The 21,367-nt window shown below is 41.6% G+C and overlaps 1 protein-coding gene across 1 annotated transcript; it reads right to left on the bottom strand.

Annotated features, from left to right (window-relative positions):
• Positions 1-461: 461 nt before the first annotated feature.
• tbx5a (T-box transcription factor 5a) lies at positions 462-16,988 on the bottom strand. The gene is made up of 8 exons (XM_076758487.1): positions 16,845-16,988; positions 15,890-15,984; positions 14,382-14,501; positions 13,250-13,397; positions 6,596-6,748; positions 3,384-3,475; positions 1,710-1,942; positions 462-1,054 (listed from the first exon to the last, which is right to left on the bottom strand). Exons 1-8 carry the CDS (start codon positions 16,986-16,988, stop codon positions 462-464), a joined length of 1,578 nt encoding a protein of 525 aa, XP_076614602.1.
• Between the last annotated feature and the right edge of the window lie 4,379 nt (positions 16,989-21,367).

Raw genomic sequence — 21,367 nt, forward strand, 5'->3', positions numbered from 1 at the left:
TAAAAAAGGATGAAAACATATTCTGCTGTCTCTGAAACATTGACAACCAAATAACACAACCGCACAAGAACGCCGTCAACTTCGGGACTGCTGGCGAAGCATCTGCAGTATTTCTGTTCCTCTGTTCAGTGTCTGCATTGCCACTGTGTTCACTTTCTCTGCACTCGAGCAGTCTTTGCACTGGTTCTGGTCCAGCTCCTTCTTGTTCGTGTTTTTGATATTCGCTTATAAGTGCAGCTGCTGTCACAACAAATTAAGTGATAAGATGCTAGCTTTCCTACTCAACACCATCTTACAAATATCCACTGCTGTCAGTGAACCAACACTGATCTCAACAGAATGATCAGCGACGCATCTTCTAAAAATATAAATAGAAATTGCTCTGAACCCTGCCTTATTTTGGTCCTGTTTTATTGTTTTCCTTTTAATATCTTTATCTGTTGAGTGAGCAAAAAGCTCTTTTAGCTGTTCTCGTTCCACTCTGGCATGATGCTGACACTATGTACAGTATGGTACTGGTGTGGCGATAGTGTACGTGGTATGCTGTGCGTATAGAGGTACTCGTTTCCCTGTAAGCCGGCTGTTGGCGACTGGATCCCAGCCCCAGGACTGCACTGGCGGCCCAGAGTCTGGTGGGTCATGGAGCTCTGGTACATGGCAGCGTGGTGGCCATCGCTCAGCTGCGGAGAGGCGTGGCCCCCAACCCCGCCAAGTCTGGACACCAGAGACCCTGAGGTGAAGTGAGCAGAGAAGTGCTGGTAGGGCAGCCGATCCATTGGCTGCATGGTGGTGACGGAGCAACTCCCATAGGGTGAAACGCTGGCCCAAGTGTTGCAGCTGATGTCCTCCAAACTAGGAACAGGCTCCGCGCCCTGCGAGGCGCTGGCGTACATGCAGGCCTGCCGCTGGCTGGATTCACTGCGGTAGGGCCCGCCAGCCAGGCCAAGGCTCTGGGCGTAGCTGACAGGACGGTAGTAATGGTCCTCCTCGCTGGACGAGCTCTCAAGATAGGCCTTTTTATAGCTGTGCTCACCTGAGTGACAGTCATCCTCCACTGCAGGCAGAGTTAAAGAACAGTGTTACTCAAGTGTTATCTTCAAGTTATACCAAGTAAAGCCTTTTGAAATCATACAAAATTATCTTTTAATTCTGTTTATTACCTGGTACCAAAATTACTCATCATTTCCCACTATTTATTAAATCTTTATCATAGAAACAACAAAGCATTAACAATTAGCATATTTTGTTTATAAAGACACAATGTTTGACTATTTTTGCTTGGATCACTATTGTTCCTTTTAGAGAAATACTTTTAGATTTTGGATTTGCTGGTGTATAATTATGTGGTTGCCAACACAAAACTGCAGATGAATATTTGTCCATTTTGGTAATTTAAATTTTAATTAATTTGGATTAAAAATAAATACACAAATACACATTAAACTTAATTTCGTGTAAAATCTTTGAGGAAGAACATAGTGTGCCCATATATAAAGAAGGTTATTATACAATTTACAACATGTGGCTGTTACTAATCACTGTTCTGTGGGTCATTAGAGGCCAGTTTACACTATACCTACTGAATGCTGTAAGACTTAGTGTGTTATCTTCTTACTACATCAGAGTCTTCCATATTAGATAAAAGTCCCTCACATACCAACACCTCATTTAATCCGTTGTAGAATTCAAGTGGAAGCAGCGTCTCCTACCTTTCCTCTTGATGCAGTGGTACTCCTGGCCGTGCTCGTGAGGCAGGGGGTAGGAGCCCGACTGAGGCAGCATGTCCTGTGAGGTGCTTGTGACCCCGTTCTCACACTGGGAGTACTGGGAGCTCAGGGTGCTCGGGGTGGCCATGCCCTGGACCTCCCCACTGAACGGACTCTGGCTGGAGCCCACTCTCTGGCGCACTGTACTGCGAGGCACTACTGGATACTCCTTGGTACTGTGTGCAGGCACACACACACAAAAACACCCAAATACAGCTGTTAGTAATTATCTGCAGTTGACCCGCTAGAATATTTTTGTTAACATCGCTATGAAGAGTTTATTCAGACAAACAATAGCATTGATCATTCTGTACAGTTTGCGCCATCGTGAGCTCAACAACATTCACTATCAGTGAATCACGTCCACTTAGGACACCCAGAGAGACACTCCTGTGGGGAAAACCCTTTCCAGTGAAAAAGCCAGCATGTATTTCACTCCTATTAATCCACAGGATCCGTCAATAGATCATTTTGCTACTTTTGGTTCTTTGATTTCAGGGATCGCCTCAGTTGAAACCATGACCTGGTTTTGCAATAAGCTCTCCCTTCAAAAATGTAACCAAGAGCAGACGCGCATAGCTTACTGTACTCGGCAGGATTGGACAATGGCAAGTAAGATTGATGTTGTGGTCTGGACTCTCACCATGCTCTATACATTTGCAGAGTTTTGATAGGTGAAATGCGTTTCACTCAAAACGTTGTATTAAATTGGGGCACGCACCTACTTAAAGTAACTTAACGTGCGTCTGATACAATCAAATGTGCAATTTTTAAAAACTAGTTGAGGAAGTACAGAAACCAGCTCCTGGCTTCCAGGGATTGTCCTCCACAGTATAAACCATGACGTTAATCTGAAATGCTTAATTATGACGAACTTTATTCTGTGGCTCAGACTAAAGGTTATGGGAAGGAGGCAGGATTTTAGCACCTTGTGGAAAAGCCAAACAGATTTTCCATTTTTTTTGTGTGTGTGTGTTTTGGGATTTCTACATTTGAATGCGCACAACGCCTGTATCAGCTGCCCAAAAGGGGGGTGGGTGGGCTTTGAGTTTCAAAACCAGATTTTCTCCTTTGAAAATGTGTTTTCTACGTAGTATGGACGCATGCTACATCCCTCATCTGGACTGAATAATAGAGAGCAATGTGGTCGTGTTCTGCCTTGGCTGCTGGACCGAGCGATACCACCAGTTCAAGAGAAATGCATACACACACACGCACACACATATGCAGCAGACACAAAGGCAGTTGGAACATCCTGGTAGAAAGAGCTGTGTGGAAGGGAGATGTTGCAGTCGTGTTTCAGAGGTTCTGCCAGATCAGCCATAAAAGTCTTCAGCATGAAAACTGGCCGAGGATCAAGAACTACACTTACATCACTGAAAATAACACTCACTGAAAATAACACTCATAACTGGCTTGCATCGGGATGATTGAAGGATTAAAGTGGGGCTTGCTAAGTGACAGTGTGACCAGGATGTCAGGAATCCATGCAACATTTATTGACTCATTTGACATCATTCAGTTTGTGTCAGCGTTTCCATGTATCAGAGCCCGGGATCAATGAAAGAAACGGATAATGAACAAATGGCTAATTTTCAAAACTTCTCCTATAGCTACCTTTGCATTCTGGACATCCGGTGCAGTTCCATGTCATCACTTCCACGAAAGCCTTTTGCGAACGGATTGTTCTCAATCTTCAGCTGGGTTATCTAGAACAGCAACAACACTTAATTAGTAACATATTGTGCAATAAAAGCCATTTGTTGTGCTGGCTGTGCCGCTTCATTATAAGATCAACTATTTAAAAAAGTCAAATGGGCCCAAATCAAAATCAGCACACATGTGCATCAGCATTTTTTTGTCCCAAATACAGCGGTTATTTAAATAAGGACTTTGTAGAAAATACAACATTTCAATACCTGCAATACTCTCACAGTACACAAGTCTTCTTCAGCTTGATGACAGTATTACAACATGTTTTTGGAGAACCGAGTTTTGAAGCTTTTTTTTTTTTTTTTGGATGCATCTAACTGCATCCAAAGTTGCCCAAGAGAGTAAAATAATAGATCACTTTTCCAGAAGCCTAGGATGCATTTAGAGATCTGAAGCTGAACAGTGCAATAAAAGCATGTCTCACTACGATATATTATCATTGCATAATTTATAACGTGACATTTGACGGTCTCTTGCTGAACAGATAGTTGGCGCATCGCTTGGCAGATGCAAATCATGTGATTTATTGTGTGCCTGCATGTTTTGGTAAAAATGTCTTTGTAAATATTAGACACAATAAGTGCAAAGAACCACCCCAAAATAGTAAGTTAATCCCAAGGAGGTTGAACACAATCCAGGGCTATCCCTCTCATGAGGAGTGGTTTCTGGCAGGTAATTAGTTGGCAGCTCTTGTGTGCTTCCAGCTTTCTGACAAGACTGGAGGTTTGTCTGCACGCTGGCTGACACTTCAACCAAACCTTGTAAAATCTCTCGTGTGACACTTCGCTAGCTTCTTGTTAATACACGCAGGCTGGCAGAGCATTTACGGGCCCACGTATATTGTTTCATCTTTTTTTTTTAAAAAGTTTGGAATAAAAAGTTCAGAGTCCTGCTGAACTCTCGCTACCCTCTGCGGGCGTTCCAAGAAGGAATACAGCTAGACAAATAATTACCCGTTCCACAGTGATAGCCTGAGTTCAGTTTACAGAGAAAGAAAATAATATATTTTGCAAAACACATGGGAGTTCTCCCACTGACTGTACTCAGAGGATGGAAACAATCAGAGCAGAGAATATGAATACTGTTAAAAATAATTTGGTAGCAGACTCGAGACAATTGTGCAAAATTCATTCACAACTTGAAGACTAAACAGTTTTACAAGACTGTATCCAGTGTGCTCATTAAAATAACTGAGACCTATGTAAGCATGTTTCCAGATGCTTTGGGCTCTTTCACCCTAAATAAGTGAAGTACTTAAAGTAGTTTTTCACTTTTTATTCTTGAAGAAAACATTATTTCAGACAACCCGGTTTGGAGACGTGTTTTAATTACGGCTGTGACAGGAAAGACTTGAAACCAGAGATTCTGACCACTTTCATTAGCTGAGAGTCTAACAGGTGAATTGGACACATGCCTGCAGCGCATATTGCTTTGGCAGATGTTAAGAGTGTTTGATTAGACAGTTGTGGTAAAGCGCCTGGAAATCAGAAATGCTTGTGTTTCTGTAGGTCTGGAAAGCCCCAATAATTAGCCCAGGGTTACGGTCTCAGCCCCCAATAAGACGTTTGAAAATAATGAATGGTTCCTACAGCATGTCGGTCATTTGCGCTTCCTGTTCCCAGAGGCGCGGAGACGTCGGATTGGCTGCGGGGACATTACGAGCTTTCGCCCCTTTTCTCCCATATTCCCCAAACTGAAAACATATAGGCCTGCACGGTCAAATGACGTTAAACAGACGCTGTTTACACATATCTGTACTCCCAAGATTTTCCCCTCCCAGAAATTTGTGCAGAGTAAATAGTGAGTTTTATTTCTGCTTCCTTCTCCAGATCTTAACACGCAAGTCTAACTGAAGTGCTAAACAACCGCCAAGCCGCCCGATCTGAAGAAATCCGATGCATTTAACTCTAATTCAAGATTGTTAAAGGCTACCTTTAACTTGCTGTGTGGGAAAAAAAATGTAAATAAAAACAACAACAAGGAAATCTTGCAGGTTTTTCAGCTTTTACACGCTCACGGTAGCAACAACAGCGAAATTAGTTTAATTTGCTGTTTATTAATGTTACAAGTTGCACCGTCAACTCACTGCAAGAAACTGACAGAAAACGCAACGAAAAAAATAAATAGAAATTTAAAACAGTTACACATTACATGAAGTGCAATCTTATTTATAGTTGTATTGTTTTTCATGTGCATTCCCGGTTTTTATCAACTAAAAGTTTATGTTACGCACCTGTAATCTACACGCAAATGGCTGCTTTAATAAAGAAAGCCAAGAGATGATCTATCAAACCATAATTAAGCCGAGGCTGTGTTTTTCTGCCGTTGCGAAATTGACCGAAAACAAACATTTTAATTTAAATAAATAAATAAATAAATAAATAAATAAATAAATGGCGATTTGAAAGTGTTTGGAAAGTAGCAGAAGTTTGGTTGCATAACGAACTATTATTTACTCAGATCAACAATAATGAGCTGAACGTATTTCGATGATTATTATTATTATTATTATTAATAATAGTTGTGTTATTAGACGTGGTTTCTCTTGTTATCAGGTCTAATAAGACACCCTCACCTACAGAGGAGCTTGGAAAGTCGCGCCAGAGGTTTATCCGCTTTATCTGCGGCTCGTCTCTGTCTACAAAGCGCTGCAGGCCTCTAACTTGAAGAAGTCTCTTGAGGTCAGACGTCGTCTAGTCGGGTATCTGAAGTTTTCCCCCGTCTGTCAGTGGCTCAGGGTGATATCAGAGATTTTCAGCTGACAGTGACAAGGCTTTACTGAGACGGAGAAGCAGTTTCTCCCGTGCAGTCAGCGGATCCAGGACGTCCGTAAAATGGACAAAATTCAATAGAAGTCTGGTATGTGTGGAAATAATCTGTTTTTTTTTCTTTAAGTTTAAAGTGGAAATCAGACCTTTACACAATTCTGCATTTTGGCAAACTTTTGTATGTGCATTTTGTCTTTCTGTTTGCCACGTGTAAAACTTTAAAAAAAGAAGCCGCCTCATAAAATACGCCGTGGATTTAATCTTTGCCCATTTACTAAGTCACAGAATGCAATAATAATAAAAAAAAAAAACTAAGCAAAATCCAAAAGCAACACATGCAGGACATACCTTATGGTTCTGATAGGACGTGACCGCAATGAAGGCCGTCTCGGGGAAGACGTGGGTGCAGAAGGCCGTGTTCTTGGAGCCAAAGCCGTTGTTTTCATCCGCCTTCACAATGTGGATCCGCGGTTGGTACTTGTGCATCGAGTTTAGGATGATCTGGAAGACAGAAAGAGCGGGGCCCGGCGTCAGATGCTTGATTGCATGCTATCACAGCAAAGTCTGTTAAAACACCCTTTAAAACTTGCAGAGGAGACAGAGTTTGGTTACACGCTCTAACATTAGGTTTTCTTCGGAGCTGCTTGGAGCGAAAAAAAATCCAAAAAGTAAAGCAAGATGCAAAAAAAAACAACCCCTAACTTTCCCCATGAACCCCATTTTCTGCATGAATCACACCTATATTTTTGCTGATTTGTTGCTTTGGAGGTTATCACTGTTGTTGCTCATGTATTGCCCAATTACCACATTTTCAACAAGATCTAGACTGGCACAAGTCCAATTCTTAGCATTTTGCAGTGCATTTCAGTGCTCAGCTCCAGCACTGTCTCATTCTAACATGCACCAAAGTGAAACGCAAACACATGGGTGAGCACAGAGACACAAGGATAAAAGCAGGGCGGTCATTCAATGCACAATGGTGACAAATTCAGAATTTAGAGTGGGGGGAAAAAAAACAAGAAAAGGCTAAAATGCAATCTACTTCATTAATCTCACAGATCAAATTAAGCTCAACTTTTTAAGTCAAAAACTGCATAACTCTACTTTTTTTTGGACAAATTACTTGTTTGACTAAAGGTAAAACTTTTATTGCACTACAAAATCTAATGAACCTTTTATTGCTTTCATAAATATTTCAAATAAAGTCGGGCCATGGGCACTCACACACTTTTGTTTCTGTGGAAGGCCTCCTCATATGAACCTTTCTCCTCATTTAAAGAAATAAAGGTCTGTCTCGGTTTATTTCAGACAGGATTCAAACAAAATGTGCAACTCCAAACTCAGTATTTTATCTTTGCAGAGGGCTAATTCGCTGTAATTCTTACAGTCCCGTGTCCCAACAGTCACTATGCTCATCAGTATGGGCTGACCCAGGAGAGTAATGGGCTGATATAAGCATGTCTTCTCTCTCGCTGACTAACCTAGTTTGTGCTAAGTGATGACTACTACCAGTGGCTAGCTTGGCGACATTAAGACGCGGTCCACACAGCTGAACTTGAGCCTTGAACTTCTCTTTTGAGGCCCTCTCATCCGTGGCTCTTAAGTCTAATTGTTTTGACGGACCAGGGAGTCACGGTCATCAGCCTGGAGGAAATCTAATGGTTTTTATTTTCATGAGATCCACTTACATTTACAGATTATAAAAAAGCAGCACCCCCCCCTTACCCCCCCCCCCCCCTTCTTTTTTACACCCACCTACCCCCACCTCTCTGCCCCATCAGCATTCCCCCTATCTGTTATCTTAAAGGTTGTTTTTGTACCTGCCTTTCACTGCCAGCATGAGAAGAGACAAGGGATCGCCCTGACCTCCAGTACCTGTGGGGGCATCCTGTAGCATTAAACAGACATAACCTCATGTTCTTAGAGCCGAGTGAACCACAGAGGTTTACACAGATGATACAATACTCATCTATTATCAATTCCCCGTTGAACTTGATCTAATTTCATGGTGCAATAGGTTTCTGTAACAGGCAGAAACTGGGTAAAAATGTGTTTTAACTGCCTGACGTGCACAGTGTAGATGCAAGATGATTTAATGGAAGCTGCTGACCCTGTGCAGAAAATATCAGTTGAGTGTATCACTTTGGTTAGATAAGCAGGCTCTTGAATAGTGGATGCTTTGCAGATGGAAACTCAGCTTTTGCATGTCTTACAATCTACCATAAATAAAAGTATTTGCAGAAAAAGGGTTTTGGGGCTGCATACTTGGATCTGAGTTTAAGAATAGTTCTACCAAAAATTCTCAGGTTGACAGAAATGAAATCCCGCTGCTGTATTTCATGGTACCTCTGTTTTGAAGTTCCATATTTAACCGTGGGATTGTATTGGTTGCTGTGCTGTAAAGTAACGTCACTGTGCAAATTAAAAAAAAAAAAAAAATTCCTAACCACATGTCCCAACTATCAAGTAGCCATTCTGTTGGGATTCATAAATGAGGCTTTACCGCTCTATGAAAGAGCTTTTCAAAACTTTTTGAACCCAGTGACGAGGAAAAGTAGGCTAAACAAAACATTTTCCCATGCATGCATTCATTAATGGCTTACTTGAGGTCTGCAGAGATACGTCCAAGATCAGGACAAACCACAACAGCAAGCCCATCAATGCAAACGCGTCACTCACTACATGGCTTTAGAGGCTAAACTTGTCTGCCTCTGTGGCACTATGGAAGCTGCATGGAAATATGTAAATGCACATTTCACCCTGGAAAATAGCATGGTCCACTGACTGTGGGTTCCCAAAGTCCAGTGTGTGTGTTAGCGGGGGTAGGGGTGTAGACCACCCACTGGGGTCCCAGCACACGCCTCATCTCCCGTGTCCAGCCGCTGCCCTGCCTGGGTCCCTATATCTCTACCCCCCCCCCCCCCCCCCCCCCCCCAGCCTCTGGATGATAGTATTTAATGATAGTGAAGGATCACTTTGGGTCTCGAGCCGCTGCCCTTTGCTTTCAAGTTCCACCACATCAGAGAGTTTCCCCGAGCCTCGGGATTAGCAGGCTTTGTACACCATCATCTATTGCTCATCGCACACTGCCATTCAAATATAAACAGTGCGATCCTCACACTCCACCCTCCTGGCCAAACATGTGTGGGAAGACAGGGAGACGAGTGCAGGAGCAAATTGAGGGGGGAGATGAATAACGCTGAGGAATATTCTGGGAGTTGGAAGGGGGGAGATCAAAGCAAAAACTGCAGCTTGGTATGAAACCTGAGACAAAAACAAATGATTTTTAGGAATTCAGATACAAGAACAGCACCAGTTTGTTTACTTAAATCTCTAACAATGAGACCAAAATAGCACCACAGTGCAGTAGTTTAAGAAGTATTAACACCCTTTACTGCAGTGCTACAATAGAGATACTTTCATGCTACATGCAAGTGAAAGTACTGCATGTCCAGTTTTACTTAAGTAAAAGTATAGAAATATTAACAACAAAAAATATAAAGAAATGAATACTTACTATGCAGAATTCTAGCATGTTGCATTATTATTATGTACAGTATATACAGTACTAATGGATCTTCATTATTGATGCATTCAAACAGCATTTTAATGTTGCAGAGGGTCATGGTGAAGCTAATTCAAGCAACTTTTTATGCCGTTGAATAATTTAGCTGAAAACAATGCATCATATTTTGTAAACTGATCATGTTTTCTAAGTAAACCTGTGAAGTAACTTTACTGCAACTGTCCAATAAATGTAGTGGATTAAAGAGGACATTTGAAATACAACGCAGTAAAAGCATAGAGGGAGATAAAATCTCAACACACAAGTACAAAATGCTCAAAAATGTATTGAAGTACTATACTTAAAGCAGTTAGTTACTTTACAAAACTGCTGTGGTGATTTATTAACATGCATGTTTATAAAGGTAAATACCATGAAACCACATTCAGAGTATATTATCCACAACTAGACTGCAAGTATCAGTGAAACAAACTAGGCATGCTCATCCATATGTAAAATACTGAGAAAAAAATGACTACATAACATCTCTCTGCATGGAAATACCAAAAGAAATGAAGTGGCAAAAAAGCAAAGAAGCACACTATCTCATTCAAAACTTCTACTTATATCACCTCAAAAACTTAATCCTGGCAGCATTTTTCTTTTATGAGTCTTACGTAAAATATTTGCTGTTGCAAGTTAGCTGTACACAAGACTTTAGGAGGCAGTGCTGCACTTCATTTGAATAGAAAACACTCCGGCCCCATCAGGCTCTGCTCCCCTTCTTTCCTATCACACTCCTTCACAGCAGTCCTGAGCTGCTGAGCCCGGCCCTGCTCCGTCCGCTGACGTGTGTCTAATTACCAGACATTTCTAGAGAAGAATGACCGCTTCAGGCCCATCTTAAATTGGTCCAATCTACATCGGCCTCATGTCTCACTGCTAGTAATTATAAATCATCCACCAGTTATTTCAACCAGCTGGACCAACAAGCTGATGGAATATGTTTCTGGCCAGCCACCAGCGTTTCATTTATGAATCCCAGGGTGCTGTCTCCCAGCACGAAAGAGGGCGAGCCAAGAACCACTGCAACCAATCAAAAATGTGCTTTAGCCCAGAATTTACAACACCGCTCACATTTCGACTGTGTTTCATTTCACCAGCCGGGCTTTGGCGAGGCCTCGATCACTATAGGTGCCATGTGGACAGATAGTGGCTTGTGTGTGTAGGAATACAGATGCAGTTTTAGCTTTGGTAAATGTGAATGATATCTGTGTTCAGTGGCCATGGTCTCTGGAATAAATCAAACATTATGACTTTAACTTTAGAACAAGGAGACATGTTTTGGAGCTGCCTCTTAATGACATATATCTACGTACGACAACCTAAGTACACCTTATTCTTAACCCCGATGAGAGAGTCTAACTTAATTCAGTCTTATTAAAGCCTCTTATCAACATTTATAGAACACGTGTAATCATTTCATCTTAAATCAGATTCTTCTGTTTTTCCTCAGTTTTTAATCTCCTTCAAAACAAAACAGCTTTTGATGTAGGCCTACCTTTTGCCAACCTCCTGATTGTTTTTTCCTTTAATGACTCGGCCTATTAGTAAGAACATTAATTGTGTGACTGTTCTGTTTCTACAACAAGACATCTAATTTGGCCTCGATGCGCCCATCAACTTAAATTTTATGATAACTTGCCGCCAACAGGCCCATTTGTTGATGAAGTAAGTGATGTTTGTGTTCTCTGTTTTGGGTAAGACAGAACTCACAAAAGCCTGGGGCCAGATAGAGAGTGTAGAATAATGAGGAGTTTAAGTTCGGAAATGGGTACCATAGTCCACACTGGTGAGGGGGGGCAGTGGGTGGGGGTGCAATTGCCTCTTTCCGTTTTGCTAAAAAGTGCCCAACTGTTCCCCTATACTTTAGGAAAACAGACTTCTAGGAGGTCTACAACTTAAATGCATGTAGGGGGTGCTGTAATAAACCTGGGCAACGAAAAGCACCAACCAGGTTCCAGAACGCTGGAACCAAACATGTTATTCTACTTAACCATCGGCGACGGCAGAGTGAAAAGAGTCAAAGTTCAGTCGATTTTCTGTGTGGAGAATCAGAACTTAAGTTTGTTTTCTCCAAAGTCACAGAGATTCTCAGCAGAACGTGATATTATTGTTTCATTGTGAAATCCAGTGATTGGATTATAAGGAGAGTATTTCACATTTGTAGTATTCAAAATGTAAATTCTCTTCAGCAAAGCCTTTCTCCTAGATAAAAAATAATGTGCTGTAAAGTCACCGTCCTGTTTCTTATTTTTGAAAGGCCATCTGAGATCATTTGATTTAAAGTTATGTTTGTTTGTTTTTCATAAAATCCAATATCCTCTCCTTTTAACTCATCTGTCAATGAAGAATTAAGCACTAGAAAACATTACAGAAAACCATCAGTACATAGTTTTTATGCAATAAAGAAACAACTTTTTCCTGATAGTAAAATTTAAAACTATTTTGACTGAAATTTTCAGAGGATAACAAACTGTAAAATATTTACCTTCTTTCTTTTGTCATGTGCATTGCAAGGACATAATTCTTTGCATTTTTTTGTATCACAAAGTAGCCAAAAAAATTAAAGGAAAAAAGTAGCAAACTGTGTGACTAAACTAAATAGTGAGCTAAATAATTTGTGTGATTTGATTTTAGCACAGAATAGATTAGACATTACATATGTCCAAAGTGCCTCCAGTGAAAAAGCGAAACTACAGAACACAACTAAAACCTCTCAGGGTCAGTGAGTTTATGGGGCCTGATGCTGGAGAAGTGGAGGAGTGAGGGAAATTTTGCTCTGTAAAATTTAAGTTAATTTAACAGACAACATTCAGCCTTCATGGTGCCTCAGCATACAAATCACTGTTTTACAAAGATGGAGGGGCAGTTGACTTTTTTTCTTAAAGAAAAAAAGAAGACTTTTAAAGTCTATGGTGCAATAATATAAGTACAGTTTTAATCAATTCCAGTATGTCTTAACAAAAACATTTAAAATAAACTCTTTTTAAAAGTATGCAACTTCTTAATATTATCTAGATAATAATAATAATAATAATAATAATAATAATAATAATAATAATAATAATAATAATAAATAGAAAGAGTCGCACCCGTTTTGTAACTTTTTCAGATTCAGCTGTGTGACTGTTGACGCAACTGATTTTGGCCAATTTATTTGGGTGATTTTCATACAAATGCAAAACGATAATTTTAAAATCAAACGGGAAACAGTCACAAGTTAAGTATCATCTATGGAAAACAGCATTTGTTCCGTAAAAGGTGATAAAGTAGCCTGCAGGGCAGGTGAGCAGAAAAAGGCACGCGTTTCAGTATCAATCCTCCCCGCTGAAGAGCCACCGAGCATCACAACAAAACCGACTTTGATGCGAGCAGCAGCATTCACAGACACACAAACACCGGGTATAGTATAGATGATAGGCCTAGGCACCTACGTGTCCGAACGGGTCCAGGTGGTTGTTGGTCAGTTTCAGCTTCTGGAAGGAGACGAGCTGCCTCATCCAGTGCGCCCCCGTGGCTGGAGAGTCCGGGTGAACGTAGAGCCTGCCGGGCATGGCGGGCTCAGCCTTCCCGGTCACAGACCTGAATTACAGCAACACAGACACACTGTAACACCTTAGACTGACACCCATGTGCCGTCAGCGTGTCCTTAAATAATAAACGACAACTAACGTTGTGTAAAACACTTCCCCGTCATCTGTAAGCTATTATGTCATTAGCAGAATTTAGAAATTACGCACAGGGACATCTGAATTAAACGCAATCCATTTAAGGGCAAATCAAAAATTAAATTACATAAAAATGACAAACAAAAGCCACCAAGTAACAGGACTCTTGTGATAACATCTTTAAGTCTGTTGAAAAGTTGCTACATAGAGAATCTCAGTTGGTCATCCTGGACATTTACGCGCTTGCCTTAAACGTCCGGGCCACCAGGATGTATACTTTGGGAATTGGTTTTGGATTGTAGGAGGTCAGATTAGAGCTGGTAGACATTGTTTTCCAACATCGTTAGATCAAGAGGAGAATTAGTTCCAGGGCATGCTTTGGACAGGTCATTATCGGCAGTATTGGCATGTGATTATCCTCTTTGAGTATCCCCTCATTGAAAAGCGCTGACCCAAACAAGGCATTCCTGACCAAGGTTAGAGAGATCGACATTACACTAAACAAATAGCCATGTTTGTGCCCCATGTGTGAAAGACGGCCTTGTTGCAGTCCTCATATAGGCTGCTTGGTGTAGCTATAGGAAAAGTCATCTACATTCATTCAACACCGAAAAGGCAGCTCAAACATTTCTCCCCGCTGACTCCATTTCTTGGCATGCGTTTGCAAACACGCAGTTCGTAATTCTCGGGGAATTAATATGTTCACTTCCGATTCTCGTCCATCAGGGCAACAATATAAATTTCCTGTTGGAGTAAACTCCAGAGAGAGTAGCCGCGACCCCCAACACAATGACCCCTGTTATTGTGCCATGTCGTGCGCGTAAAATGAAAGAAAAGTTTGTTTCTGTGAGGAAAAATCCTTAAAATTCGTTTTTTTTCTGTGTTATAGTTTACATACCATTTATTATCAGCGAATTTGTATCGATGATCGTCCGCAGGAACAACATCCATCAGGAGAATGTATTTAGTTTTGGGGTTTAATCCTGTGACCTTCACTTTGAAGCTCGGGAACATCCGCCTGTAAAGGAAAAAAACACACTTTTTATAGCGCTATATGGTATTTCTGTTAACTGGAAAAAGAATGCTACTAGGCAAAAATAGACTGCGGTGCGTTTTCATGGGCTTCTGCTCTGTAGAAGAAATTACTAAAATTCACATCCAGTTTTAGCCATTTTCAAACGGGTACAGGCATCTCTCTTATAAAATACAGAATAAAGAGGATCATAAAGAATAAAGCATGACCTTCTCGTCTTTTAATCAACTCCAGTGTGCAAATTAATTATAACGCATGCGGGCAGCACACGTGGGGTGGCTTAAAACGTCAAATAACGCCTTTGTTTGGTTTGGAGAGGTGAAGACTATTTTCAGGACAGGGCGTTGGGTTTGAGAGGGACCTGCGCATTATAAATGTTTCACTCCAGGCCAGAATTTTGCTGGATCCGCTGAGTAAATCATTGGGATATTTGGTCGCTGTCAAACTGTAGAAAAAACACATAATTTAGTAAGGTTAAGCAGCCTCGCGAGTGGAAGGCAAGGGCTGAGGACTAGGGGGGACTGCGTAATATCGCTTGACGCCAAAAACAGTGAGTGAAATGACTGACGGGAATATAATGGAGACTTTATGCAGCTGTGAGAAAACAACTGCCTTCTGCCCGCGCTGGAGCGCACAATGAAATGTAGCTGTGTTAAATTATGAATATTAATCATGTGTAATACCCACATCTGGGCCGCCCTGAGCAGACACTTGCGGTCATCATGCATAAATGCAAGTTCACACTCAGCCGACGGGCGCTGTTATTTGACTGGATGCAGTCTGAGGGCAACTGTGGAGCTGACGAGACACATGTACAGCCCTGCGTAAAGTGTCGCTGCACAAGTGTTGCACGCAAGCAGTGTCTGCGTACAATCACACACAGAAGATGCGGAGAAAACACTGAAAATGGCAGAGCCCGCGCTCCTAAAATGGTCTTATTTCTCTGGATTTAAAGAACTGTCTAGTAAACCAGACCCAGACTCGGCAGGATTTTTACACAGGAGGACAGCTCTGTGCATCTGCTCTTCTCAGACTGATTGGTCGATGCTATTGTATTTCCCAACAGGGCCACCCAGGCTAAAATGTAGGCTATGCACTCGTGGTGTTGCAGAGCGCTGAAGCGTCCACCAGATGCTCTGCGCTTTGTCCTCACGGTGTGTATTTCCCAAATCTCCATGCAAGAAAAAAAAATCCAGCCTGAATGTAAAACGACACCATAATTCTAGGCCTAGATAAAATTCATATAGTAGCCTATAATTGCTGTGGGGGTAGCCTTATCAGCGAGCAGCCATGCAGTCAATAACCCCCCTTGTTCTGATTAGGGGTTCGCACTCATAATAATGCTAAATATTTTTTAAAGTTTGTCGGCTTACCTTCCGGCTTTGGTGATGATCATCTCCGTTCCCACCTCGTGAAACTTTGTCCAGAGTTCCCTCTCGTGCAGGTAGACTTTTATTCCCTCCATTCCCTTCAAAATAAAACATCTTAGTGCTCATGGAGTGCGCTCAGCATTGCTGTAGCAGACCTACTTCAATTTTACGCAGAGGTGTCAGGCACACGACTTTGAGGCCTTGAGAGCTAAACAGCCTGTTGTCAAAAACATCTGCCAAAAGGGGAAAGTATAAATGCCTCTGGTTTGACGTAAGACATGAATTAAAAAATTCAAGAAAGTTGCCGTACATGCAAGTCAAAACAATAATTAATGAAGGGCATGTAGTGACAGTGGAACTCTTGTGTAACCACTTAATTTAACATATGGATGTACTTTGTCATCCTGCAGTCTTTAACCTGTTGGGCCTTTAGCATACACTTTTAAACTGTATGTATAATAAGTATAATAAGGCCAGAGTTCATGTTTGACAGTTAACATATCCTCCTACATAATTTATCAGTCTCGTGTTTATAAAAGTTATAAAATGTAGTCTAAAAGCAGGATAAAATTGCTTTGAAACTTTTCTGAAGGTGTTTCACTTGTCCAGAATAAATAGATAAGAATTATGAAGTCAGCTTCTGTGAGCAAAGCAGTATGACAAAGAGCACAGACTAAACATCGGATCCGAGAAGTTCTATTTGTCAATTAAAAACACATTTTGGAAGAAGTAAATTTAATGGCATTGCTCCATCCCACTGGCAGACATTTTCTGCGAGATTTTGTGCATATTTATCACTTAAAACGACAAAACTCGTTGGGACGATAATGTAAATAAAGACAGATTTTTCTGTTTTTTGTTTTTCCACAGTGGACGTGACCCCAGAAGTCGGTGGAAGCAGCCTCGGCTCGCAGCCTGACGCAGTGACAGTGAGGCCTACAGACTGACCGATACTGACCTGTTGAATGTAAGTTGTCTGTGACGATGGGGATTTGCTTGAGGTCCCGTTCTGTTTCTCTGATTTATTATCGCTCGGTAATTCCCTTGAATCCGAGCCACTGGGCGAGTTTTGAAGACCAAAAGTCTCCTCTTGGTCCGCCATGACCGCAGCTCCGAAAACTACCGTCCTAGCTGCAAGACCCGAACAGAGATGTGAGTGTGAGGGACTGGACCTCCCTCTTAACACTGTTACAGACTCATCTGAATACGTTTGTATGTAAAGACAGACAGGGACTAGCTTTATTTTGTCACTACATGTGACCACAAAGTTAGCAACAAATTTCAGAGGTGCAGTGTGCTATACAGGCTAATAACTACAGCTCAGGGATCAGCCTTTAAAATCCCAAAAAGCCTTGAAAGTAAAGCACATTAACATGTGAACTTTATTAAATGTGAAGCCTTTCAGAATAACAGCATAATAAATTGAACTTATATTATTGCAGGAAGCTAAAAGTTTGGTATCTTATGTCAATATCCTTGTCACAAATATGTTTATGCTGTTAACACAAATATCTAAATATGAAGGAGTTGCACAATCTAGTTTTAACATTAGAAGTGCAATGACTGACTTTTTCTGGGAGCACACTGAAGCAGCCCTGAGACCCAATCTCCCTTAGGAAACACTATTTCCTATTCATGTTCCCCAAACAAAAGCCACTAGCTTCATTGTTGCATCGCGGCACAGTGATGTCCACAGCACAATGTAGCTCAGTGACGCTCAAAAACATCCTCGACACACAGTCGTTGTCACTTCTGCACAGAGCGGCGATTCCTGCAACGCGGAGTCGCTTTTACTACAGTGTGAACCGCTGTGAAATACAACAACGACGAATATGCACGTAGCCGGATCAGAGTGGGATCATCTTACCTAAAAACAAAAAAAAGACACGTCGGAGGCTGCAGTTGGACACGGCGGTGGCACAGCAGACGCCGCCTCGTCTTTAAATGTTCAATGCCCCGTCCAAAATCAGATAATCCAGGCTTTTTGCTCGATGGAGCCGCGCAGAACCTCCATGAATCCGTCTCCTCCCCCCCTCTCTCTCACACACAGTTTGTCCAGATTTCCTACAAACGGAGCCGCGACCGTGGAGACCCTCGCGGAGCTCGGTGACAGCTACAAGGCGCTACTCGGTGCCTTGCTGCGCATTTTACAACCGAAAACCGTTTTGTGAGCCAACCCTGCAGATAGCACCCTGCAGTAAGCCGTAGCCGAGTCCCAGAGGAACAGGTCCGTCACCTCCTTCTTCCCTCCTCTCTCTCCCAGTCTCTAGCCTTGTCAAGTCCTCTCTCTCTCGCGCGCGCTCTCCCACTCCAGCCCTCCACTGCGCATCAATGACCAACCGTGCGAAGCGGAAGCTGAGTCCGCGACGTAGATCAGGGGTTGGGGCGGGTGGGGGGACGTAGATGGGGGAGCAGTCTGTGCTGGACTAGCATTGGTTTATGCCCCAAATAATAATTCCTCCCAGCCCCCCACCCCAGTTTCTGCCCTAAACCTCTCCATAATCCCAGTTTGGTTGATGGAATCCATTTGATATTTGCTGCTTCATGCGCCATTACGCGCAACCTCCTCTTCTCAAAAGTCGTAGCCTCCAGACAACGTGGACATCAAGTTTATTGAGCATAATTTGAATTTGTTTACAGCATAATCAGAGACTGGAGGTCATCCTGATGTCTCTGTTTATTAATCGACCATATGTTTTCCTTCTTTTTTTTTTTGCCTGTAGTTCTATTAGTGTCTGGTCAATTAGCAATGCCAATTAACGGACCGTTTCTTCAAGCAGTTTGTCTCTAAATATTCTGAATGAACCCTACTGTCCCGTCATTTCCCCCAGCAGAACAAGGTACAGAACAGCTTCCACGACTGAGAGCAGCAGGCCAAAAAAGACGCAAATAGATCGGAATTGGATATATTTGTCCGCCCAGAAAAAAAAAAACAGAAACCTGGGGCACTCAGCGCAGGCTATGTTTAGGCCTGTGGCTACACATAGGTTTAGCCTGCTCTCCGCGGACCGTTTCAAACGACACTGGATTTCAAATTCTGACATGGAAAGATCCCAACAAGCCGCTGATTCGTTTAAATTGGATCAAATTGTTTGGAGCCATGTTTGCACCGAGAGAACATTGATTAGCTGACTTTATAGTGAGAGAGAAACACAATGAAGTGCAAAAAACAGCTACTTCTCAATATTGCATGCATCGTGTTCAGAGAGTAAAATAGACCTACAGTCAAGTTTGATATTTGACCAGTCAAACTTTCTTTTTATCAGTGTTGTTCTTGAACTGTAACTTCAGTGGATGGAGCATGGCCAGTCCTGTTCCTCATGAAATTAGCAAAACATTGAAAACAATACACTTAGCACAGCCTATAAGCAGAATATCTGAGTTTAGAAAAAGACGGGAGCACTGTGACAACGTGCGTCTTGCGAAAGTTGCCATTTTTTGCAGTGTGCGCAATGTCTCATTTGCATTTAAGGATGTTGTCTATACGCAGGCGCCCGCAGAGTTCATTTCCCCGTCATTCAGTGTGTTACAGAGACAGCACGAGTTGGATGTTTATTTTGATTTGTAAGCTGTCAATATTCTCACATCTTGAGTTGATGTAACAGTGAAAATTCATTTCTGTGGGGAAAAATGTATTCGAAAAATAAAATACTGGGTACTAAGATGTTGAGAAAGAACCTCTAAATATGTCGCAGCATTCTCGTGAAAAAGGTTGGAAAACTACACTTTAACACTAGAAACTGTAAACAGTTCCTTAGATTTGGATATGCGGACAATTCCGTCTGAAGTCACACTTTATTTTGCCTCTAATAATAAAAACAGATGTAAGCTACTGAAGGGGCCGAAAGAAGCTCAAAGAGTTCCAAAGTTTGGAACATTTTGCGGAGTTTGTAAGGTAATAGGAAATCCCCGACCCACCTCCCCTCTGCCTCACACACACGCAGCTGCAGACAGACTTCCGAATGGCATGCTTCTCCATTACTGTATCAACACAAATAACGAAGGCTTTGCAGCGCTTATAAGAGCGCCGTCTTGCACTTGAGTTGTTTTCAGAGTGCAAATATGACCATGGATATAACTTGGCCCAAGATAACGCGTGATTATTTTAATGGCTGTAATTACTGTTACATTACGTCGTTATTGTATGGTGATCCCTAATAGATAAACATACATATATATACACATATATACATATATACAAACATATTTTTTAGTAAAATAATACATTGATAAATAAAGACAGAGAAGAGGAAAAACTAGATTTATATGAAGAGGAAAATGGAGAAGCTATGTAGGGAAAAAAAGCTGTCACATCAAGAGTTTCCCCTGCAAACAATTAAAAAAGACATACAGTTTGCATTAATAGAAATTAAAATGCATATCAGGCTCATATTAAACGCTGTGCGGTCAATACAACTTAAAGGTCATCATAATAAGGTTAAAACATTGCTACATAAGTAGTCTATAACATATTGGCGGTAAAGAAATTGATTTCCACAAATAAGTTTTAATATGAATCGATATAGCCTGGTTATACAACGACATGCGCTCTGCATCCTGCACGCGCTCTCTTGTGTTTGCAAACTTCCGTTTTGCCATACACGAAAACCAATTTTGGAGAGTTAAAGTGTATTAATCTATATGAGTTTTAGATGGAAGAATACCAAATAAAAAGGTGCCAAACACGAGAAAACCTCTGGCTTTCATAAAAGAAACTGAACAGACTTCAACAGGGAAACTCCTCATTTAGGAGGAACGGGCCACGTGGAAATTAATTGAAGGCCTAATGAGCAAGTAAAAGGAAGAATGAAACCCCGCCAGTGCCAGCGGTTCAGCAAGCCGAAATGCGATGTTTTGATCATTTTAAATAGTTAAAGGCAAGCCTCACGAGTGGATGACGTGGACGTAGAGGTGCAGCACGAGAGCTTTTTTCAGACTACAATTAACTTACAGCCTGCAAAGAGACGCGTTACCGGTGCGTCACTCGAGTTAAATCTGGGGGAAAACAGCTGGACAAAAGTTAGTGACATTAATAAAGAGAAACAAAAATTAAATACATAAAGTTTTGGCCACAAAAACCAGCAAAAGTACCAATTTAGCGAAATATTAAAAGTGTGACAGACGATGTCATATAAATATCCTCAGTGATGGTAAAGAATTTCTGGACAAACGCGAATAAAGCGACAGACCGATGTGCACATTATTTATCAGATAATACAATAAAGACCAAATAAGATCAAGCGTAACATAGCTTTCTTTATGCACGTGATCGCACACTAAGTTGCATCCTCTACGGACAAAATTCCAAAATAAAGAACAAGAGCAATGCAAGTTAAAACTAAAACAAATCGGCCCTGTGCAGGATGGGTTAAAGTTCACCTGTTGCCTGCAGCCGCTGTGCGCCATAATGTCTACCTGATGAGCCACGCCACGAGAAGGCACATTTAACATGATGCAAATGTATGAAAACAAGCCGTCCAA

Source organism: Chaetodon auriga, chromosome 19, assembly GCF_051107435.1.
Source record: "Chaetodon auriga isolate fChaAug3 chromosome 19, fChaAug3.hap1, whole genome shotgun sequence".
Taxonomy (NCBI): Eukaryota; Metazoa; Chordata; class Actinopteri; order Chaetodontiformes; family Chaetodontidae; genus Chaetodon; species Chaetodon auriga.